Source organism: Electrona antarctica, assembly GCF_951216825.1.
Source record: "Electrona antarctica genome assembly, chromosome: 11".
NCBI classification, from domain to species: Eukaryota; Metazoa; Chordata; class Actinopteri; order Myctophiformes; family Myctophidae; genus Electrona; species Electrona antarctica.
In genome coordinates this window covers 38,666,265-38,689,956 of record NC_136792.1, presented here as the reverse complement: position 1 = coordinate 38,689,956, position 23,692 = coordinate 38,666,265, and the positions used below count along the sequence as shown (strand labels likewise).

At 43.6% G+C, this 23,692-nt stretch overlaps 1 protein-coding gene across 1 annotated transcript in view; it reads left to right on the top strand.

The window, feature by feature from the left end:
* The window catches only part of sptbn4b (spectrin, beta, non-erythrocytic 4b), a gene marked incomplete at both ends in the record, with an annotated part of 107,639 nt that overhangs the window by 16,790 nt on the left and 67,157 nt on the right, over positions 1-23,692 (top strand). The window contains 14 exon segments of the mRNA XM_079514193.1: positions 759-876; positions 1,410-1,568; positions 4,862-5,164; positions 6,238-6,357; positions 6,359-6,428; positions 6,789-6,925; positions 7,876-8,025; positions 9,755-10,123; positions 11,645-11,859; positions 12,668-12,805; positions 18,709-18,949; positions 19,614-19,772; positions 20,410-20,540; positions 22,867-23,092. Coding sequence (XP_079370319.1) covers positions 759-876; positions 1,410-1,568; positions 4,862-5,164; positions 6,238-6,357; positions 6,359-6,428; positions 6,789-6,925; positions 7,876-8,025; positions 9,755-10,123; positions 11,645-11,859; positions 12,668-12,805; positions 18,709-18,949; positions 19,614-19,772; positions 20,410-20,540; positions 22,867-23,092 — 2,536 coding nt within the window.

Genomic DNA, 23,692 nt, shown 5'->3' with positions numbered 1-23,692 from the left:
GGAATCACACATTGTGGTGGGAGGCAGCATAGCAACAGCAAAATGACTAGTTTTTAGTATAACAGTTAAAGAGGCATCATAGTTTAAATGAAAATATGTATGTTAGTACAATATCTTTTTTTACATTATGTAAATCCTAATAACAAAAGAAGGGTGCTGGTCTGGACCAAAATATACCAAGCAAAATCAAAGGAACAACTGTAGCTCCTGTTTGACAGACTTGGTTACATCATTAAAAAAAACATTGCATGGATGCACCTGGGACGTATCCTCAGTGATGTATCCTGAGGTCAACGGGGTTTCGGGTCTCTCAACATCATACCCCTCACTCAGGCGACCCAGCCGGGAGTGATCAAGTCCCGACTTACATCCCAGTAGCTACCCTCAATCAGTCCCACTAGGGAAAAACCAGGTGCACACAATCCGTTTGAACTACTCCAGAACTACTCTGCCAGGGCTATATCATATCAAGTCAAGTAACATGTAAACACGTGTGAATATGTGTTCATGGTAGTACTTGACATTTCCAAGTGATTTTCCTTAATCGTACCCTTGGACACGAAGACCAAGGTTATCCTTCTAGATATGCATCAAGAGCCAAGCCCAGTTATAAGAAGATACAGAAAACGCACTTAGATTCCCATCCAACCTGAACCCATTTTTTGCGTATTTTCAAACCAAATTGAAAGGTTTTAAATAATATTGGATTCCTAATGAAACGGTCTCTCCCTCCCTTTCTTCTCTCCTTCTCACTGTAGGTTCCAGGAGAAGGGGAACCTCGAAGTGCTTCTATTCACCATCCAAAGCAAACTGAGAGCCAACAACCAGAAACCGTATGTGCCTCGTGATGGGAAACTCGTCTCTGACATAAATAAGGTAAAACCTTAACCTTAGGTTTAACCCATTTTGGGCGGGAACCCCTTTTGGTGTTTTAAACATTATATTATGATTTAGCTATTGAAAAATAGCAGATCTACAAGCTCATACGAGCTTGTAGGTCTGCTATTTTTGAAAAATCTTGAAAATGTGGCTCAAATCTTTGAATCTATATTCTTTTTTAACTCAAATCTTTGCTTCTGAGACGTTCCTAGAACAACATATTTATTATTTTCAGATGGGGGTCGGTGGCCATATCATGTTTGGGGTCCTTGACATGAAATATTGAGCACCACTGATACAGAAACATGAGGTTTTTCAGAAAATTGTCACCATTTAGAAGACATTTTTAATATTTCGACGTCAGGCCTAAATGGGTTAAAACAAAAAAAAGAAAATCCACTACTGCTACTATTATCAGTTATCAGTTACTCACAATTTACAATTTAGGCACTACAGAAAAAACGAATGCAAATTTGTGTGAGCATAGTGAGTTAATATTATTATAATATATGTGTTAATTATCCCACTAGGCGTGGGAAAGGCTTGAAAAGGCGGAGCATGAGAGGGGTGTGGCTCTGCGCAAGGAGCTGATTCGTCAGGAGAAGCTGGAGCTGTTGGCTCAGCGATTCGATCACAAAACCACCATGAGACAAGCCTGGCTGAATGAGAACCAGCGACTGGTATCGCAGGTAAGAGGTATTACTTACTTTACACTTGTAACTAGTTACTAGTTACTGCTTTCAAAAGTATAGTGACTGCATTATAAAAGCAACTAGTTTTCTTTCTTTTTTTTTGTCAAAGTTTTTTAATGATTTTACAATAAATAAAAGCAACTAGTTACATTAATAGAACACTTTTGCGTTACTTTTATTTATTTATTTATTTGACTTTAATATTATTATGTATTTTAATTGTCCTGCTGCTGCAGTACGACAACTTCCATCTATTGTAGCTCACTATGATGAAATCTTGTAGTCTTCAACAACAACATAGAAACAGGTCAATTTCGTTCTCCCTGGATTTAGACCGTAACAGACAACAACATCATCTTGAACGCACCTCCATGTTAAACGTGCATGCGCGTTCCCCATCATAAACGCGCATCTATATTCAGTCTCAGGCAGGCTGACTGAAAACCTGCTTTAAAAGGTTGTTTTCAACCTATTGATTACTTTTTCCAGAGGGTTGAAAAGAACATATGTAGCATACCAGGACTTCCTTTATAAACATATGTAGCATACCAGGACTTCCTTTATAAACATATGTAGCATACCAGGACTTCCTTTTATGCTACAATACAGAAACATGTAAGGATTGAGCTGATCCTCCCCCTTTAACAACACACATTCAACACAGAGCGAGTAATCCAGTTACAGTACAGCTGTGTGCATAATGAGTTCCTTTTTATTAGTGATAATTATTGTTTTTTTGTTTTTTGTTTTTTTTTAAACATCTGTTTATTATGAATTTTTTGTATACAGGCATTTCAGTAGTTACAGTTACAGATTGGTAAAAAAAAAAAATAGCAGAAACATATAAACAAGACAAGACTTACAATAAAAAGAGACAAAACATAACCGTCAAAGAAAAAGACAAAAACAATAAAATAATAACCGACATGGCTGATGACTACACCGCACTCCGAGGACAGAAACATCACAACACAATCTAAAAAAACATTTACAGTAATTAGATGACATTACGGGGCAGAACAATATCGTTTCAATCACTTCAGTCCAACACAACAAGCATCTCAATAATGGGTGACCAGATTCTTTGAAACAAGGGTTCCCTTTTCGACAGGGTAAATCTAATTTTCTCCAAATGCAGCACTCCTCCCAGCTCCCTTAGCCACATATCAACTGTCGGAGGTTTATCCGACTTCCAGGCCTGTAGTATTAACTTCCTAGCTAGCAGTGTAGCGAGCGAAATGGCCCGTGCCTCATATTTGTTCTGAACCTGATCTGGTTCCACCACACCGAAGAGTGCAACTAGAGGTGCCGGTGTTTAATTTAGTTGGGGAATAGTGCAGCCTATGAACAATCTTAAATTGAATCAGAGCGTGCCTAACATTGATAGAGCTATGGTGAATGTTGGCGATACAGTCCTCCCATACTCCATCTGAAATCTCTATGCCCAATTCTCTTTGCCAATTGTCCTTAAACAAGCATGATGATGGGCTGACCACGGCCTGCAAGGTGTCATAAAATTGAGAGACTGCACCTTTTTCAAAGGGCTCAATGTTGAAGAAACTGTCCAAAACTGGATGACTGGGTTGTTGTTCATACTGTGGGATATGTGTTCTAAGAAAATGTCTCAATTGCAAGTAACGGAAGAAATGCGATGATGGGAGCTGGAAGGATTCTCGCAACTGTTGGAAAGAGGCAAGATAACCTTGACCACGACCTTGATTAAAGTATACATTTCGTAAGTTCACAATACCCTTTCCCTTCCATGACATAAAAACCGGGTCCGCCAATCCTGGCTGAAAAGCCGGATTGGAACATATAGGAGAATCCAAATACATTTTAGGAGCCTTTGTCAATGCCAAGATCTGAGACCATACTTTCAGAGAATTTTGAATTATGGGGTTATGTCCATAAGTACTTTTCTTGATCTTAATAGGACTATTAAGTAATGCAGGAAGACACGACCCAGAACAGGATGAATGCTCGATACTAAGCCATGAAGGCATATTCTCCAGATTACATCCAGGATAGCAGTCATACCATAGATAAAAAAAGTTTAAATGGGCCGCCATATAGTATAACCGGAATTGAGGAAGTCCAAATCCTCCTTCGTTCTTACTTTTGCATAGATGTGGCCTAGCTATTCTAGGAGTTTTACCAAACCAGATAAAGGATGAAATGATAGAGTCCAATTTTTTGAAATAGTATTGAGGGATACTTATTGGAATTGACTGGAATATATATAAAAATCTAGGCAAAGTTACCATTTTTATAGCATTTATGCGCCCAGCCATTGAAATAGGCAAAGTGCTCCAGAATTCTATATTTTTCTCCAATTGTTTAATCTTTTTATCCCAATTTAATTTCAATAACTGATTCAATTTACTCGTAGTGATAATTATTGTTAATTATTTTTTAATTATTGTCGAGTCCAGCTAAAAATGGTGGCCATTTGGTGTGAGTGGTGTGGTTTGCTTTCTCACTTTTGTCTTCAATGTTTGTGCTTATACACTTTTGTCTTCAATGTTTGTGCTTATACACTTTTGTCTTCAATGTTTGTGCTTATACACTTTTGTCTTCAATGTTTGTGCTTATACACTTTTGTCTTCAATGTTTGTGATTACACAGACCCTCAAAGCTGGGTTAGAAGGTTAGAATATGGAGATAAGAGGTTTCTGCCCGACCGCAAGGACATCCAGTGCACCTGACTATTCCTTTCCCATCCTGCCCCCGTCTCCCCTCTGTGTTTTCCAACTCTCCCTCCTCTTTTGACAGCAAATATTGAATTTAGTTTTAGTCATAGTCTCTTGAATAGTTTTAATTTAGTTTTAGTCACATTTTAGTCACCTGGAATGTTTTAGTGTTAGTGTAGTTTTAGTCGACTAAATATCATAAGATTTTAGTTGACTAAATCTACAGTTGATTTAGTCGACTAAAATGTATTTTGGTGGGCCTTGATGCTGTCGTAATGACTGATGATTTTACACTTGCTGAAAATTGCCGATCTACAGTACAAGCTCAGAACGTGTCACAGCGCGACGCGTTGTGAGCTTGTAGCCTACGGTAGATCTATTTTCTGTAGAGCTATTTTCAGCATGCAACCAAGTGTAAAATGACTTATACTGGATCTCTTGTCCGCCAGTTCCTTCCTATCATTAGTCTAGTTTTTTTTTTTTTGTCAATATATTTAGCATTAGTCATTTAGTTTCCATTTAGTTTTCGTCAGTGGAAAAAGGTAGTCGACGAACATTCAACAAAATCAACTCTCCCCCCCCCCCCCCTCCTCTCTCCAGGACAACTTCGGCTACGACCTGCCGGCCGTGGAGGCGGCCATGAAGAAGCACGAGGCCATCGAGGCGGACATCGCCTCGTACGAGGAGCGCATCGGCGTGGTGGTGGAGCTGGCCTCCGAGATGGAGACGGAGGGATACTACGACATCCGGCGCATCTCGGCGCGCAAGGAGAACATCCTGGGCCAGTGGAGCCTGCTGAAGGAGCTGGTGGTCGGGAGGAAGGCCCGCCTGGAGAAGAACCTCGCTCTGCAGAAGACCTTCCAGGACATGGTCTACATGATCGACTGGATGGAGGACACGCAGGTGGGGAGAGAGAGGGAGAGAGAGAGAGAGAGAGAGAGAGAGAGAGGGAGAGAGGGAGAGAGAGAGAGGGAGAGAGAGAGAGAGAGAGAGAGAGAGGGAGAGAGGGAGAGAGGGAGGGAGGGAGAGAGAGAGAGAGAGAGAGAGAGAGAGAGGGAGAGAGAGAGAGAGAGAGAGAGAGAGAGAGAGGGAGAGAGGGAGAGAGGGAGGGAGAGAGAGAGAGAGAGAGAGAGAGAGAGAGAGGGAGAGAGAGAGAGAGAGAGAGGGAGAGAGAGAGAGAGAGAGGGAGAGAGAGAGAGAGAGAGAGAGAGAGAGGGGAGAGAGAGAGAGAGAGAGAGGGAGAGGGAGAGGGAGAGAGAGGGGAGAGAGGGAGAGAGAGAGAGAGAGAAAAGGAGAAGGGTGTGCGTGCGTGCGTGCGTGCGTGCGTGCGTGCGTGCGTGCGTGCGTGCGTGCGTGCGTGCGTGCGTGCGTGCGTGCGTGCGTGCGTGCGTGTGTTGAACTTGACATTGGTATTTAAATAAGATAAGAGAGGCCCCCACGGCTGTGTCGTTTTTAAATAATCTAAGAGAGACGCTATGAGTGTACTGTTTGTGGAACAAGTTTAAAAATATATGAAACCCTTTTTTTTGTGGTAAAAGTGCTCAAACTTATTTCTTCCCTGACTTGATCTCCTTAACCCCCCCCCCCCCCCCCCCCCCTCTCTCTCCTTTGTTTTCTTTGTTATCTTGATGGGAACTATGCACAAAACCAAATTTCACCCACTTTTTGATACAGCTTTTGTCCCCTGATGCATGATAATAATAAGAGCACCCCTCACTTCACTTCAATCAGGTGTGAATTTTTTACTTTAAAATTGTGATGTGACAATAACGATTATTCTGATTATGATAGAGACTTGAGAAAAAGCAATTAGAGAGAGAGAGAGAGAGAGAGAGAGAGAGAGAGAGAGAGAGAGAGTTTTAGTCATCATAGCTTAGTTTTCATTTAGTTTCCATTTAGTTTTCGACAGTGGCGTCTGCGAACATTTTTCGTCTTAGTTTTAGGCGACGAAATCAACACTACTGTGTGTCCCTCAGGTCCAGCTGCTGTCCAAGGACTTTGGTAAACATCTGCTGGAGGTGGACGACCTGCTGCAGAAACACAGCCTCCAGGAGGCTGACATCACCGTGCAGGCCGAGAGAGTCCAGACACTCAATGACGCCGCACTCGCAGGCCGAGAGAGTCCAGACACTCAATGACGCCGCACTCAAATTCACCACCATTGAGGGTGAGATCTTAACGCGCACACGCGTACACATATGCGGTTGGTATACTTCACGCACAGCATCTTCAAGCACCTTAAGACAATAGTCAAAACGGTTATATATATAATTATTATTTTCTTCTTTTTTTCACATTCAATATGAAGTCTACTGTATGTAAATGTAGTCGTAGTATTCTATAACTTGTTTTAAAGTATGTATACACGTACGTATCTACACAGTGCTGCATAGCAAAATCATCAGTGTTCATTTAATTCTGAAAGTATAAACTTCCAGAGTCAAATGAACACATTGTGCTGTGTACTGGAATAATTGAATTGCATTTCTTGCGTTTCAATTGATATGTTTATTCACCCATTGCCTAGGTTACCAGCCCTGTGACCCCCAGGTGATCTGTAACCGTGTCAACCATGTCTCTTCATGTCTGGAGGAGCTCAAACAGCTGGCTGCTAAAAGACACGCTGAGCTGGAGGAGTCCAGAAAACTGTGGGCCTTCTTTCAGGTGGGGACACTTTACTCTGACCTTCTGGTACATTTTAACCCATATTTAAAACCTGAGGCTGATGAAAAAATAAAACTAAATCTTCTAAATCCTGACAGTTTTCTGAAAGACCTATGTTTCTATTTCAGTGGTTCTCAAACCTTGTCATGTCAAGGAGCCCCACAATTCATCCTTTGTTAAGTCCTGCCTGTGGTTGTGCCTCTCTTCGCACCCATTGGTTTTGTGGTTGGACAAAAGTCCTTTCCCTCTCTACTACCATTGAAATAACGTGTTTTTCAGTTGCTTCGTATTGATATTCTGGGCATTCAATTCTTCTTTTAAACTTGGTGTCAATGAAAAGGAACAGGTGCAGCATGGTGACTGGGCATAACATGTTTGTTTTTAGTTTTTTCCAAAAATTATGTTTTAGCAAATTCAACATAAACAAGGCGGAACCAGGACAAAACAAGGCAGAAAGAGCCTGCTGGTTTGTCAGTCAGGGACCAATCAGAAGTCTGACAAATGGTAAATTATATTATTTGCCCGCCGACCTCCCATCTCAAACGTTAAAACGAGACAAGAGTTAAAACGTTCGCTGTGAAAGAATATATATTCAAAGATTTGCACACATTTGAAGTAAATATTTGTATTAATACTAAATGCATTTGAAATTAAATACAAATGTTTATTGTTTATACACTGAATAATCATTGTTAATATCCCTTGATTATTACATTTGTGACTATTATGGGCTACTGTATGTTAGCGATGTGGTTTACAGTATACTGAGAGGGCAGGTGTGTAAAAACCTAGCGGCCCTCTACAGTCTACACCATCAGAGGTGCCCATCCCAGCTTATTGAATGTATTCAGTACATCATTGGCTAGCACAATGCTGAACTGACACATGTGCAGTGCACTGCACACATGCATGCATGAACTTACAAATCATCTTTTTGGTTGTCCTGTTAGGAGCTGGAAGAGTCTGAGGCTTGGATCAGAGAGAAGAGCTCCATCCTGGGAGCCCAGGGCTGTGGGAAGGACCTGAGCAGTGTCCTGAGGTTACTGCAAAAACACAAAACGCTGGCTGGGGAACTGCTCGCTCACCGCTCACTGCTGCAGGTGAGTGACGTGCGTGCGTGCGTGCGTGCGTGCGTGCGTGTGCAGTACGCAAGTGCGCTTCAGCACAGAGATTCCCAATTATTTGGGAGTAGAAACCATCGCAGTGGATGTGGCATTCCTGCTGTGGAAGTGTCAACAATATTCAACAATCAACAGCCGTATCTACTGTAACTGGCAAACATATATTACGTCCCTTATTACGAGTTCTTGTGGTGGGATGTCCTTCTTCTGTAGTCCCACAGTGCCGGCATCTATTCATTGTTTTCCAGTACCCACAGCTAAGCTGCCTGTCCTACTACTGAGAGATATAGCTTAGATCAGCTGTCACATCACAGATACTTGAGAATATATATTCTTTTCTTCTTACGTAAATCATCTCGGATTGAACACCATCGTGGGCAGCAGAGGCTGCTGGCAAAGAAGGTGCCAATTTAACACCCATGGTGTACGTGTAATTGTGGATGTACTGTGTGCCAGTAAGCACCTGCCACTGAAAACCCAACATTTACATTTCAAATCACAACCTTTGAGTGGTGATACAAGCATAATTGCTATGCGCGAGGATGCTTACGCACACCAAAGTCCTTTCCACGGGAGAATAAATTGAAGAGGGAATCTTGAAAAAACAAGAAAGTGGCCGCACACACTGATAGCCAAAGTGCCAATACTTTATTTAGGACGCAGATTAAGACATGAAACCAACGTTTCGGGCCGTTAAGCCTTCATCAGAGAATCCTGATGCATACAAACATAATTGACACAAGAAAGTAACAATGAGACTTTGTGGATTACAGAGACATTTAATGACAGGACACGAATAGAAGGAAGGAGAGAGTTAGAGACTGACTGTGTATGAGAGACAAGGAGACAACCCTGAAGGAAGGAGAGAGTTAGAGACTAACTGTGTATGAGAGACAAGGAGACAACCCTGGAAGGAAGGAGAGAGTTAGAGACTGACTGTGTATGAGAGACAAGGAGACAACCCTGGAAGACACTACTGTGTCGTAATAATCACATGCCGTGTTAATGTAATGGCTGTACGTAGACATTTCACTCACTCATTAGGCATGCCCCCTGGAGGGGATTTTAATGTTTTTCCATGTATTCTGGTGCACAATTTTGTTATTGATAAAGTTAAAATTGTTTTTGTTCACTCAAGTTGTCCATTGCCATTGCTGTCGTACCTTTGTTTTAAAGCTACCTGATTATGGCAAAATACATGATTATGGCAAAATCTAACTTCAATAATAATCACTATTATTTTCAAATGACAGAAAAGTAAATTTAACACTACATACTATACAAGAGACACATACACGCACAAAAAAAAAAAAAAAAAAAGCAAGGGAATGAAAGGGTGGGATTGATGACCGTCAGAGAGCAGGGAAAATTATGAGTTCAATGGTGAAAGATGCACGGTTGCACCATAGCAGATATACATACGTAGCCAGATATACAGAACATAACTATTGTAGTACTGCAAGGAATGGCATCCACATTTTTTGGAACTTAGCTTGTGTCTTCTGTGTCCGTCGTGACGGCCATATTGTTTTTCGGCCAAATATTTTCTGTGTCCGTGTTCGTGTGTTCGGTGCATCACAATAATAATATGAAATATGTTGTTTCTTTGATATGATTGAGACTCCAGGAAGAGTAGCTTCTGTGATCACACAGTGAGCTAATGGGGATCTAATAAATAAATCAAAACTCTTGTCAACCCCTCCCCCAGAACACCATGAAGCGCGGCAAACAGATCCTGAGCGAGAAGAGCTTCGGCACGGCAGGAATACAGGAGCGCATCATGGAGGTCAAAGGCGAGTGGAAGCGGCTGGAGGACCAGGCCGCGCAGCGCCTCGGCCACCTGCAGGAGGCGCTCAACTTCTTCCAGTTCTCCACGGAGAAGGACGACCTGCTGGCCTGGCTGCAGGACGCCTACCGCCTGGTGTCCAGCGAGGACTTTGGCCACGACGAGTACTCCACGCAGTCCCTGCTGAAGAAGCACAGGGGCGTCCGAGAGGCCATCGACAAACACCGGCTACACGTTGTGACGCTGCGGAAACACATGGTGGCGCTGCCCCTGCATTACCGCGATCAGGAGGTAGGTGGATGAAGGGTCTGAGAGTAGTTGATTGCTTGTCCTTGACCTTGACTAGATCACTTGATGAGATAAAGAATGACTCTGCTCTCCTCCCTCACCTCGTTTCCTTGCCTGTGATCTAATGTCCTCCCTCTTTTGTCTCCTGTCTCCTGTCTCCTGTCTCCTGTCTCCTGTCTTCCCCTCAAAACTCTTTCCCTTACCTTTATTCTTGCATGTGGGAGACATACCATTTTCGGGTGTATGATCCGGTCAGGAGGGGATGGTAACTTACATCATGTTGTATGATCCGGTCAGGAGGGGATGGTAACTTACATCATGTTGTATGATCCTGTCAGGAGGGGATGGTAACTTACATCATGTTGTATGATCCGGTCAGGAGGGGATGGTAACTTACATCATGTTGTATGATCCTGTCAGGAGGGGATGGTAACTTACATCATGGTGTATGATCCGGTCAGGAGGGGATGGTAACTTACATCATGTTGTATGATCCTGTCAGGAGGGGATGGTAACTTACATCATGTTGTATGATCCTGTCAGGAGGGGATGGTAACTTACATCATGTTGTATGATCCTGTCAGGAGGGGATGGTAACTTACATCATGGTGTATGATCCGGTCAGGAGGGGATGGTAACTTACATCATGTTGTATGATCCTGTCAGGAGGGGATGGTAACTTACATCATGGTGTATGATCCGGTCAGGAGGGGATGGTAACTTACATCATGTTGTATGATCCTGTCAGGAGGGGATGGTAACTTACATCATGGTGTATGATCCTGTCAGGAGGGGATGGTAACTTACATCATGTTGTATGATCCGGTCAGGAGGGGATGGTAACTTACATCATGGTGTATGATCCGGTCAGGAGGGGATGGTAACTTACATCATGGTGTATGATCCGGTCAGGAGGGGATGGTAACTTACATCATGGTGTATGATCCGGTCAGGAGGGGATGGTAACTTACATCATGTTGTATGATCCGGTCAGGAGGGGATGGTAACTTACATCATGTTGTAGTGACTGGATTGTATAGTCATCAGGCCAGAACAAACATTTTACCCCAAATTCCCCGTGATCAAGGGCATCATTATTTTAGGGCCTACCCAATAAAAGCCTTGATGGCTGTGACCTATAAATCCAACAAGTTTCTTCAAGTACTTCTTGGAATAATTTGTTTGGTATATCCATCTTTTATTCCAACTCGTAGCGACTGGTGAGACTACAAACAAACAGGAGGGACCAAAGAACTACATAACCGGAATACGTTTTTATCTTCTTTTTTGTTTGTAGATTTACCCATCCGGTCTAGACCACGCCTACACCGGAACACACAGGCTATTTAGGATCACAGACCAGGCTTTCCTCTGAGGTGGAAAGTCTGGTGACGCGAGGTTACCCTTATCTACTCTAACCTTGCCTTATCTTTGTCTTCTCTTCTCTTCTGTTGTCTCATCTCGTCCCAACTTCTTCTCTCTTGTCCTCCCCTTGTTTCCTATACGCTGTCCCTCCCTGTGTAGGAGGTGCAGGTGCGTATGGGTGAGGTGGAGCAGCTTTATACCGAGGTGTCAGAGGTGGCTGTGCTCAGGCAGCAGTGGCTCCATGACGCGCTGGCCGTCTACCGCATGTTCAGCGAGGTCAACTCCTGTGAGCTGTGGATCGACGAGAAAGAACAGTGGTTGGACAAAATGGAGGTCCCGGAGAGACTGGAGGATGTGGAAGTGGTGGCACATAGGTGAGGGATTGGCTGATGAGAGAGAGAGAGAGAGAGACAGAGAGAAAGGGAGCAGAGATGTGAGACAGAGCAAGAGAAAGTATGTGAGGGAGAATGGTGTAGTAGTATACAGTATGTGCATCGGATCAGCAATTAACTTTATTTTTTTCATGTGGAGATATCTTTAGATTATTGTATTGTAGGATGATGGGAAATGTAGAACATGTCCCACAGTTAAATGTCGGAAACATCACCAGGCTGCTATGTTCACTGTGTTTTCAATTTGGCTAACAATACTTCTGTATACTTCTCGAATCATGTTCAAATCGCATTTTTTACTTATTCCATCCACAACGGCTTTCTCGGATGGCGTGCTAATCGGCACGCAGGGCCATTGGTGTGAGCACCTGCTAGGTCACATATCCCTACATCAGGGGTTCCCAAATTCCCATTTCCAACCTTTCTGTTACCACGGACCGGCTGACAGTATATGAAATATTCACAGACCAGTTAGCTGCTTTAACAGACAGTTTGAGGGTCTAATTGAGTTAAGAGGATTGGTCTGAAGTGCTTTTTAATACTTTTAATTGGTTCTAAATTTGAATTTGGAAAGAAAATCTAAAACCTACCTAGGTGGTTTCCTCCCAGCAGCAACGATATGTACAGTGCAAACTTTCTGCTTGACCCACTTAGCTACACAGTTCCATGTTTACATGTGCTAGTTTGGAAAGATTCATCACACAGCTTTCATTACTCATCTCTCTCTCTCTCTCTCTCTCTCTCTCTCTCTCTCTCTCTCTCTCTCTCTCTGTCTCTCTCCTTAATGTAGGTTTGAGAGTCTGGACCAAGAGATGAACAGCCTAATGGGGAGGATCCTGGATGTCAACGAGATAGTCCAACAACTCCTGGACGGAGGTCACCCCTCTTCTACTGAGGTGCGAGGCTGTCAGGACCACCTCAACTCCAGGTAACACAATGCACTACAAACATGAGGCTGATTTCTGCAAAACATTTCTTTATATTACTCGTACACATTGTATCCATACATCACGCAAATCAGTATACACTATAGTCATGTGATCAGACCTGTCCACTTCCCCATATTCCATCCCGATTGACTAAGATTGCCTTCCAAAGTTTGCAGAATTGGTCCATTTCGTACTAAATGCCTCAAATCATGAACACAGCGTGTGATTTCCGTGAGATTATGCACACACATTCCCGCTAGTTTTATTTACTTTGTCGTATGACAGTGTCGAACATGCAAAAATATCACTCAAAACACGTCACATCGCACTCTGTGAGCTTATATAGGCTATCTGCTATTTTCACTACTTTCGAAACGTTTCGAATCAGTTAATAATACGCGTATAGTGGGGAGTGTTGGCTGGGAGGAGGAGTAGGACTAAAGCCCTATACGTCCTCTCTGGGGGGGGGGGTTACTACCTGTCAGTGGGGAGTGTTGGCTGGGAGGAGGAGTAGGACTAAAGCCCTATACGTCCTCTCTGGGGGGTACTACCTGTCAGTGGGGAGTGTTGGCTGATGAATGAATATGAACATCCTAATACATCCTAATACTGGGGGGGTCAAATTCCTGCTGTCAAAATATGACCCCCCAGTCAAAAAACACTTTGTTTGAAATAGACACTCATGCTTTCCAAGGTGTGATTTGGGGTCCTAAGGATGAATACAAAATGAATATCAACATCTTAAAACCAAAATGTTGAATTGTGGGTTTGAGCTCACATGCCCTTTTGATGTAAATCAAGAGGGGAGGTAACTACCTGTCAGTGGGGAGTGTTGGCTGGGAGGAGTAGGACTAAGGCCCTATACGTCCTCTCTGGGGGGGGGGGGGGGGGGTAACTACCTGTCAGTGGGGAGTGTTGGCTGGGAGGAGGAGTAGGACTAAGGCCCTGTACGTCCTCTCTGGGGGGGGGGGGGGGGGGGGTAACTACCTGTCAGTGGGGAGTGTTGGCTGGGAGGAGGAGTAGGACTAAGGCCCTGTACGTCCTCTCTGGGGGGGGGGGGGGGGGGGTAACTACCTGTCAGTGGGGAGTGTTGGCTGGGAGGAGGAGTAGGACTAAGGCCCTGTACGTCCTCTCTGGGCGGGGGGGGGGGGGGGGGGGGGGGGGTAACCACCTGTCAGTGGGGAGTGTTGGCTGGGAGGAGGAGTAGGACTAAGGCCCTATACGTCCTCTCTGGGGGGGTAACCACCTGTCAGTGGGGAGTGTTGGCTGGGAGGAGGAGTAGGACTAAGGCCCTGTACGTCCTCTCTGGGGGGGGGGGGGGGGGGGGGTAACTACCTGTCAGTGGGGAGTGTTGGCTGGGAGGAGGAGTAGGACTAAGGCCCTATACGTCCTCTCTGGGGGGGTAACCACCTGTCAGTGGGGAGTGTTGGCTGGGAGGAGGAGTAGGACTAAGGCCCTATACGTCCTCTCTGGGGGGGTAACCACCTGTCAGTGGGGAGTGTTGGCTGGGAGGAGGAGTAGGACTAAGGCCCTATACGTCCTCTCTGGGGGGGTAACCACCTGTCAGTGGGGAGTGTTGGCTGGGAGGAGGAGTAGGACTAAGGCCCTATACGTCCTCTCTGGGGGGGTAACCACCTGTCAGTGGGGAGTGTTGGCTGGGAGGAGGAGTAGGACTAAGGCCCTATACGCTGTGGCGTTCTCAGCTTTCTGTAGGAGGCTGTACCACACCGAGTGATTTTGCCAGTCATTTCCAGTCAATCAAACAAACAAAAAAACATTTGTTTAGAACACTGTTCATGTACCCAGGATGCAGAGAGTCAAATTCCAATTACCTTGAAAGCTGACTACCCGCTTGTCAGTAAGAACATTGATTTACAACATATCTCCCTCTCACTCCTCTGAGAGAGGAAGCAGAGGAGAGGCAGATAGAAGAGGGACAAAGTTCCCTTGTGTGGGGCACCCGCTGGGGCACCCGCTGGCTCACCCTGGAAGAGCTTTTACAGTACTACATGCTGTATATGCGGTCATAGTCTTTCCCACAGCCAGCCTGGGCACGAATCCAACACAAGGCTCTTTGCTGCATGTCATCCACCCTCTCTTTTCCACCTTTTCAGTCTCTCTACTCACTGTTTCTGTCGCAAAATATTGACAGCAATTGTTATTATTATTATTTGTTTGCATATTGTGTCTAATATTTGATTAATTTCTTCTATTTTTGAATATGTATATGTATATTTGTATGTGCCTTTTATTTCATTGTTAATGGTACAAGATACCGGGGTTGTGGCTCTTTCAGAGCGGGAACTCTGGGGGGAGGGAGGGGTAAAAAAAAGTTCAAAACATTTGTATGCTATTTTTGACTCATGTGACTTGAAAAATTAATAAAGAAACTTTGATCAAAAAATATATATTGACAGCAGAAATGTAAAAAGTACAGTAGCCTATATAAAAGGATATGTACAGTAATAATTATACATGGGATCCATGTTCCCGAAAGACAGGCTGCGGGAACCATATGTTTGTTTGGGTGGTCGGCTCACTCATTCTAAATGCCTCAGATGTCAATTTATTAATGAAAGGAGGAGTCTCTTCTTATCTTAGAGACTTACGTCCTCTGTGACGTGTCTCTCAGGCCCAGCTGTGAACTGAAAAACACAATGCACTACATTTTACTCTACGGTATGTTCCACCTCTAAAAACACAATGCACTACATTTTACTCTACGGTATGTTCCACCTCTATTGGCTGTGACCTGGATTTCAGTGGTTCTGATTGGCCAGTAGGGCTGTGTATCAGCAGTAGTAGTCACGTCAACCTAGATCCTGGTGACCTTGGCACACTGTGGCCATCCCAGTGTGGCCATCTGTGCCCGTTCAACACAACCCAAAACAACCCACCCCATCCCACCATAATAAAAAAACACTCTCCTTATCTTGTATTATTGCTTTCATGATTTTCTATTACTTTAGCTTCTTTGCTATAGCTCCTAGTTGTTTTAAGCATTATTACTAAGCGGTAGGGATGGAGCTCAATAACCGATACCCGAAAAGATCCGATAACAAGCTTATTGACTATTGAGTACCCGTTATCAATAATCTTTGGGGCTTATCAAGTCTGTTATCAAGCATAGCGGCCCATGATGTCATGGTTAAACAATCAAGACAAGATGCGATCAAGAAATATTATACATCTAATCACCTATGCATCTAATACATCTAGTCACCCATGCTGGCACAAACATGTCAGTCTAAAAGTGTACCTGCCAACCACCGCTGTCCGGGTAAACAAAATTACGCTTTTAAAGTGTCTGTACACATATTAACCAGTTAACAGTTTATTTAATATTATTTTATTGGCAAAAAGGTCAATTGCCTTCCGTCTGTTAGAAAAGTACTGTATTTGAAGGCCCTATTAAAAGATACTGGGTTCTATAAGAACCCGGCTGGATAAGCTTGTAGGTCTGCTATTTTTGAAAAATCGTGAAAATGCGGCACAAATCTTTGAATAGGTATATATTCTTCCAGAGCGAACGTTTTTTTTTATTTCGACGTCAGGCCTAAATGGGTTAAGCTAATGTGTCTTTGGGTTACGTTAGTCATGAGTTAACCTCTTGTACAGCTGTTGCCGCCTGGATCAGCGACAGGTCTGCTCCAGGTTTACTCATGAGGGGCACTATAAAAATAGTGCTTAAATGGTTAAAGTGGTTAAACTATTTCTCATTTACAATATTATGTTTCTGTTTTAATTGCTTATACAGTAACCATGAGGCTATAAGTCCTGACGCCTTGCACTGTTCTGGGGGCTTCTTTGCTAGATACCGTATCGTATGAGGTCATTGTCTCCATGCTGACTTCCTGCCCTTTGCTAGACCATGCTGAGCCCTCTGTCACTCTATGAATGGCTCTGCCATTACCTCATTACAGTCGCATATGGAGCAGTCTGGGTGTGCGTGCGTGTGTACATGTGTGTGTGTACGTGTGTGTGCATGTATGTGCATGTGTGCGTGCTGTGTGAGACCTGCTAGTCTGGATCAGGATCAGCAGAACATATTGGATGATGACGAACTGGAGAGCAGACTGACCAGACCTGGGCCCGAGCCACAGACCAGAGAGTCGTCATGTCTCATCCTCTTCTGTCCACTCCATTCAATGTCTAAGGCCTCACTCAGACCTTTACTGCATTGCTGTATGCTTGTTGGATGAATGTTGTGTAGTGTCATGGCCGCCCCAATGCATTTCCAATGGAAGTCACATGGTTTGTAGTCCACATTTTGGACTACAAGCTGTTGTATGGCTTTCGGCTGTGTTTCGACTGCGCCCCTCCCCCTCATACAACACAAATGTTGTGTCAAACCATGTGACTCCCATTGGAAATGCATTGGGGCGGCCATGACACTACACAACATTCATCCAACAAGCATACAGCAATGCAGTAAAGGTCTGAGTGAGGCCCAACACTCCCGATTAGCTCTCAATTATTGTTGCCCTTTTAGTTTCCGTCTCAGCCTTTACCATGTGTTTATCATACCTGACAGTGTGTTGTTTTACTACCATAACGGCCACAGCAGTGATGCAACCTTTCTGAGTGTTGGACCTTCACCAACATTTGCCGAGATATTGTGACTCATGTATTTAACAATGATGGAAGACGTACTCACATGCAACGCAGTTATACTCTGTTACAAGTAGAAGTCCCGTATTCAAAATGTACTTGAGTAAAAGTACAAAAGTACCAAAAGTGAAGCTTGAAATATATACAGGGCTAAAGTGGTTAGTATGTTTTGCATATAATTGTAGTGGAGTATAAAAGTACAGTATTTTCCTGGGAGATGTTGTGGTAAAAAAAGTAAAAAAAGAAAAACCTCAAAATTGTACAGTACTTGAGTACATGTACTTTCATTGATTGATTGAATAGTTTATTAGATAAAATGTATAAACAGTAACAGTACAGTCAAACACTCAGTCCAAAAGGGATAGCACCAAAAAAGTCCTTGTGGTCTTTTTTCCATTTAGGCCCAATGCAATCAATTCATAGACATGACATGAACAATAACAAGATTCGTAGTAAAAACAACACAAAGTCCAAAACAACACAGTAAAAATAAAAACACTGTATAAACAATGGGGGGTGGGGTGATCATTTCCTTTCTGAAAGGTGGAAGATGCAAGTGATTTGCATGTTTGGAGGGAGGGGGTCAGGGCATTCCACGCTTGGGTAGCGGTGCTGTAGAAGGAGAATTTACCCATATTTGTTTTGAAAATGGGTGGTACCAGATCATTGTTCTCGCTCCCTTTAGTGTTGTGGCCGTGGGTGTTGCTCACTTTTTTGAGGTAGTAGTCACGTATGCGGGTACTGAGTACCCGCAGAGGGCATTGAGGGCAAGGTTGCATTTACAATTTTGAAGGTCAAGCTCATTTTAAATTGCTTAACTCTGTCTTCTATCTGGAGCCAGTTTAGATTAGCAAAATGGGTTGGTAAGAGGTGGGTCATGGGCCCCAGGCCGAGAAGTAGTCGAATTAGTTTGTTTTGGGAGGTCTGAAGCTTAGACTTAATTAAGTAACATTGTGATGCTGGTGAACCAGGAGGTGGAAGCATAGCATTAGTTACTTTACACCACTGGCACTTATCTATCTCTTTCCTGTCGCCTATGCCTCCCCCAGCGTGATCTAGTGAGAGTGACGACACTAGCGTTGACTCCCATTGTAACATTGGAATGCGGAAGTGCTCATTCTATCTCAATGGGATAGTTCCAGTGTTTGTAACTATAGCCCATAGCACCCCGCTTTGCGGCGAGATCAAAGCGTGTCGCGACTCTCTTCTTCTACGGCTCTGGTCTCCCCTTATACCTGCTGCTCACACGTCCTTCCTCTTCCTCTCCACTTCCTGCTCTCTCTCTCCCCAGGTGGAATCACATCGTGGAGCTTGTTGAGCACAAGAAGGACCACCTGGACGCTGTGCTGCGTCTCCAGAACTATCTGCTGGAGTGTGCTGAGATCAAGTCCCAGATCCAGGACAAGAGGAAGGCCATTGACGCCACCCAGTACGTGGGCAGTGACCTGGGGGGAGTGTTGGCACTGCAGCGGCGCCTCTCCACCATGGAGGGGGCCCTGTCTGTCCTGGAGCCCAAACTGCTACACCTGCAGGTACAGTTGGATAGAATGGAAAGATACTGCTTTTATATTTTGAGGCCAACACTACTTGTGCTTGTACTTGTACTCCACACGTCCCAAACTCTTCCCCCTTCTGGCTCCAAAACTATTGAATGCACTGCCCATCACAGTCAGAACTGCAGCCTCACTCCCAATCTTCCGCCGTAGTCTGAAAACCCACCTCTTCAGACTCCACCATGGCCCGTAGCACTTGCCCTAGCCTAGCCCCTTAGATAGCACTTTATGTAGACTTAGATAGTATTTTAAACAGACGTATAGCTTGTTACGTAGACAGCACTAGAATTGCATTTTATGTAGTCATAGCACTTTATAGCACACATGTATAATATAATATAGTATAGTATGTATAGTTTACATAGATACTCCACTGTTACATTCTTAGTTTACGCATGATTCATGATAACTACTTTTTATATATGTGATGTATGCCATGCTTTTGTTATTGCTTAATGTAAATCGCTCTGGATTAAGAGCGTCTGCTAAATGCCTAAATTGTAAATTGTACTTTCACTCAAGTAGATTTTGAATACCAGACTTTTACATTGTGGTATTGATTGAAAAATGTCTACTTCTTCCACCACTGCTACTCACCATGGCCAAAATAACGTGTGTTGTTTTTTATACTCCGTCCCAATAGGAGGAGGCCGAGTACCTGGCCACCGCCCATGCAGGCCGGGCCATGGAAGTTCTGGAGCCTTTTGAGGGCATCAGTATGGAGTGGGAGGAGTTAAAACAAACTCTACAGGGCTGTGAGGATTCTCTGATGGTTGCTGGAAGACTACAGAGCTTCATACAGGTACGCACACTGCATAAGGCAGTGATCCACAACCTTTTTCACTTTAAGGACCCCCAGTTTGATATGCATTAGACCACAGACCCCCCCCCCCCAATGTATAGACGCATTCTCACAGAGGCTTCCATAATCTATAAACCGTCTAGGTAACAAAGGGATCTTTTAACCAAAGAAGAAAAACAATTATTTCTTGAATATTGAACATATAGCAGAACTGCGTAGAACATTTTACCCCCCTTTTAAGTTGTTTATTAATTATTTATGTGAACATAACCATGTGATCCCTTTCTTTGTATCTTAGTTATGTACTCAACCTATTGGTTTTATACCTGTATATATGTTGTGTGTATCTTAGTTATGTACTCAACTTATTGGTTTTATACCTGTATATAATGTATGTTGTTTGTATGTCTGGCCTCGTGGGGAAAGATGGTGGGTGGGTGGGGAGGATTGGGAAAGGAGTTGTGGGAGAAAATATAAAAACAATTTTTTTTTCTTTCTGTGAAACTTGCATAATATGATGTCATACTCTTTGAATAAAATGTATTTAAAAAAAAAAGAACTGCGTAGAACAAGAACCGAACCGAGCTAGGCAGAAGCAATGTCTTAAGTTACGTGTTCCTCTGCTCTGTCCATGCAGGACCTGGACTCCTTCCTGACATGGCTGGTCCAGACCCAGACGGCTGCAGCCTCAGACCAGCTGCCCAATGCCCTGGAAGAGGCTGAGAAACTCATCAATAAACATGCTGCCCTCAAGGAGGAGATCGGGCGGTAGGTTGTCTCATTCATCACTCTAACGTAGAAGCCAGTGCAGTTCTGACAGGCAGGAATCATCCCGCGACAGGGTTCATGTGGGATTTATGAAACGGTCCTATCCCACCAATCACGCTGTAAGAATGGTTGGGTATTGACAAATGTGGCGACTGACAACGATGGACGTTTAAATACCACAGCCTTCTTGTTTCAGAGGGATCGCCCTCGATTTTACGACATGAAGAAACAGAATATGGCCATGAAGGGACATTTCTCCGACGTGGAGATAGATATTTTAACGATGGAAGCATAATCGAACCTGTGGTCTGGGAATAAAATCCCACATGTGGTCAATGTGTGGCGTAGCAGATACAGTAGTAATTCACTCACTTCTATGCAACAATGCACACTTTGTGTACTACATGTATACAGGCCTACAGTACAGCAGAGACCCCTCAGCACATCTACAAGCTCACGGCGTGTCATTTTGTGTCATGCTGCGATCTTGTACATCTGCTATTAAAAAAAAAAATTGAATCATTTTGCATTTTTAAACATAAATCTGTTTAAATCAAAATTATCCAATATATATATCAATTTGGCGCGTCCTTGGTACGAAAACATTTAATAACTACTGATTTAGATTTGTTAACCCATTTTGGGCGGGAACCCTTTTTGGTGTTTTAAACATTATGATATACTTTAGCTATTGAAAAATAGCAGATCTACAAGCTCGTAGCGTGGCACTCCGTGTCGCGCTATGAGCTTGTAGATCTGCTATTTTTGAAAAATCGTGAAAATGTAGTGCAAAGCTTTGAATATATTCTTTCAGAGCAAAGGTTTTTAACTCAAATCTTTGCTTCTGGGGGGTCCCTGGAACTACACATTTTCAGATGGGGGGGTCGGCAGCCAATTACATATAATCTTGGGGGTCCTAGACATGAAAATGTTTGAGAACGACTGACATAGAAACATGCGTTCTTCAAAAAACTGTTACATTTGTAGAATCGTCCTCAGGCCTAAATGGGTTAATGGGTAAATAATAAATATGAATATAATAAATGTAATGCTTCACGGGGGAAGATGGCTCCGGACCCTGCAGCATGCCCTCCAGGAGACGTGTCACTGCGTTGCTGTCTTGACAAATGAAGGACTCACACGTCGCCAGCCAGGCTGCCGGCGTTTATGAGAGATAGCCTGGCAAGGCCCGGCATCAAAAATGATCTGCACGTTTATGGAATGATATTTTTTTTTACCATTGATCATGTGTATTAACTATTAATCTGTCATGGATGGTGGCTTCAAACGCAATTGGGCAATGGCAGCCTACAATAAATCGCACCATTCACATTAGGAAATGTAGAATTCCCGTTAGATTGTCTCCTATTCACGGTTTCATCGTTGTATGTAGGCTAAATTGGATGTTGCCGATAAAGGGACTTGAGCATTATGCTAATTGTTGGCTCTGATATACTGGAACTGTCCCTAATCTCCTTCTGGAGTCCCAGTAGCCAAAACCCCAACATGGAGAGCTCCTGCACTGGCACAGGTATGACATTCAAGCATCGCGTTTCTCTCCTTAATAAACCCATTTTGAGCTGCGCTGACTGCACTCTCACTCATAGCAAGCTTACCTGTACTCTGTCTCTCGCGTTCAGCTCTCCTAGCTGTCTGTCTCTATAAGAAAAACATACACATACAGTACCTATTTGGTGTTCTGATATTTGGGTGTAGAAAAGTATTTTCACGGAACTGCTTGCTTCGTGAGGCACCCAATATTAAAAACAATGATAGATATAGTAAATTATATCTATATTATGGAACAGGTCGATATAGTAAATTATATCTATATTATGGAACAGATCACTTTCTCTCCATTTCTGTGAAATTTGTAATAAGTGATTAAAACTAATAAAATGCAACAATTATTTCACTTTTTTGTTATCACTCCTTATGTTCCCACTTCCCAGACAATATCTATTCCAGTCGATATAATGTCGATATATTGCCCAGCCCTATTAACCCATTTTGACCTGAGATCAGATTCTAAAAATGTCTTCTACATCCTGCCAGTTTTCTGAAAAAGCTATGTTTCTATGTCAGTCGTTTTTCGATTTTTAAAAAATAGCAGACCTACAAGCTTGTAGCGCGCCACACGGTGGCGCGCTATGAGCTGATGAAAACCCATGACAAATCAATATCATTCCCCTTAAAGATCAGGATCTTCTTTTCTAATAACAATAATAATAATAATAACAATATATTTTCATGCGAGGGGATTCATCAGGTTGCGTAGAGGTAAGAAAAAAGAAACTAAACCAAAAACGATCTTTGCCCCCCCCAGTTATGAGGAGGACTACGAGCGTCTGCAGGCGGTGAATGAGCTGTTGGAGTCGGAGGAGTCTCCGCTGCCCCACGCCGCCCTGCAGCAGTGGCTCCAGAAGCTGGACGTGGGCTGGAACAAGCTGCTGGAGATGTGGGAGAGCCGGAGGGAGGTGCTGGTCCAGGCCCACATCTTCCACCTGTTCCTGCGAGACGTCAAGCAGGCCGAGTCCTTCCTCAATAACCAGGTGAGAGAGAGCCTGCATGTCTGGCGGATCAGCCAGTGAGTGCACAGACCACACACTATGGCTGGTGGATCAGCCAGTGAGTGCACAGACCACACACTATGGACCTAATTCACAACAGCGTTTTACGAGAATTCCCACAATATGTGGGAATTCATGGCCATGCACTTGAACTTGACGTTGACTTCCGTTGGTCCTAAACTCGGCGCAGTTCCACGTCTGCTTAGAGGGTAGTGTACTCGCGATCAAGGCATGCGTATATTTATTCAGAAGGCTTTAGTCTTGCTGAATCAATTAATAGTCGCCACCTCAAATAAAATATGTAGGGTGTGCTGACCAATATTGGTCAGCACATAAAAAGATTATAGCCTATATAAAAGCAGAGTATCACTTGTATGCCTATATGCATGCATTCTAGAGGCATTGGTCAAGTCAAGTTAGCCTATGATCCTATACAGAAACTGCCCCCGCAAGCCTGACACCTTTTTATTTATTTATTAGGATATTTCTAGCATGTGCGATTGCGCTGCTCACTCTCGGCAGCCTTCTACTCGCAGTGCAACGATCAGCGTGTTTGAAAGTCGGCCAGTCATATCATAGTTT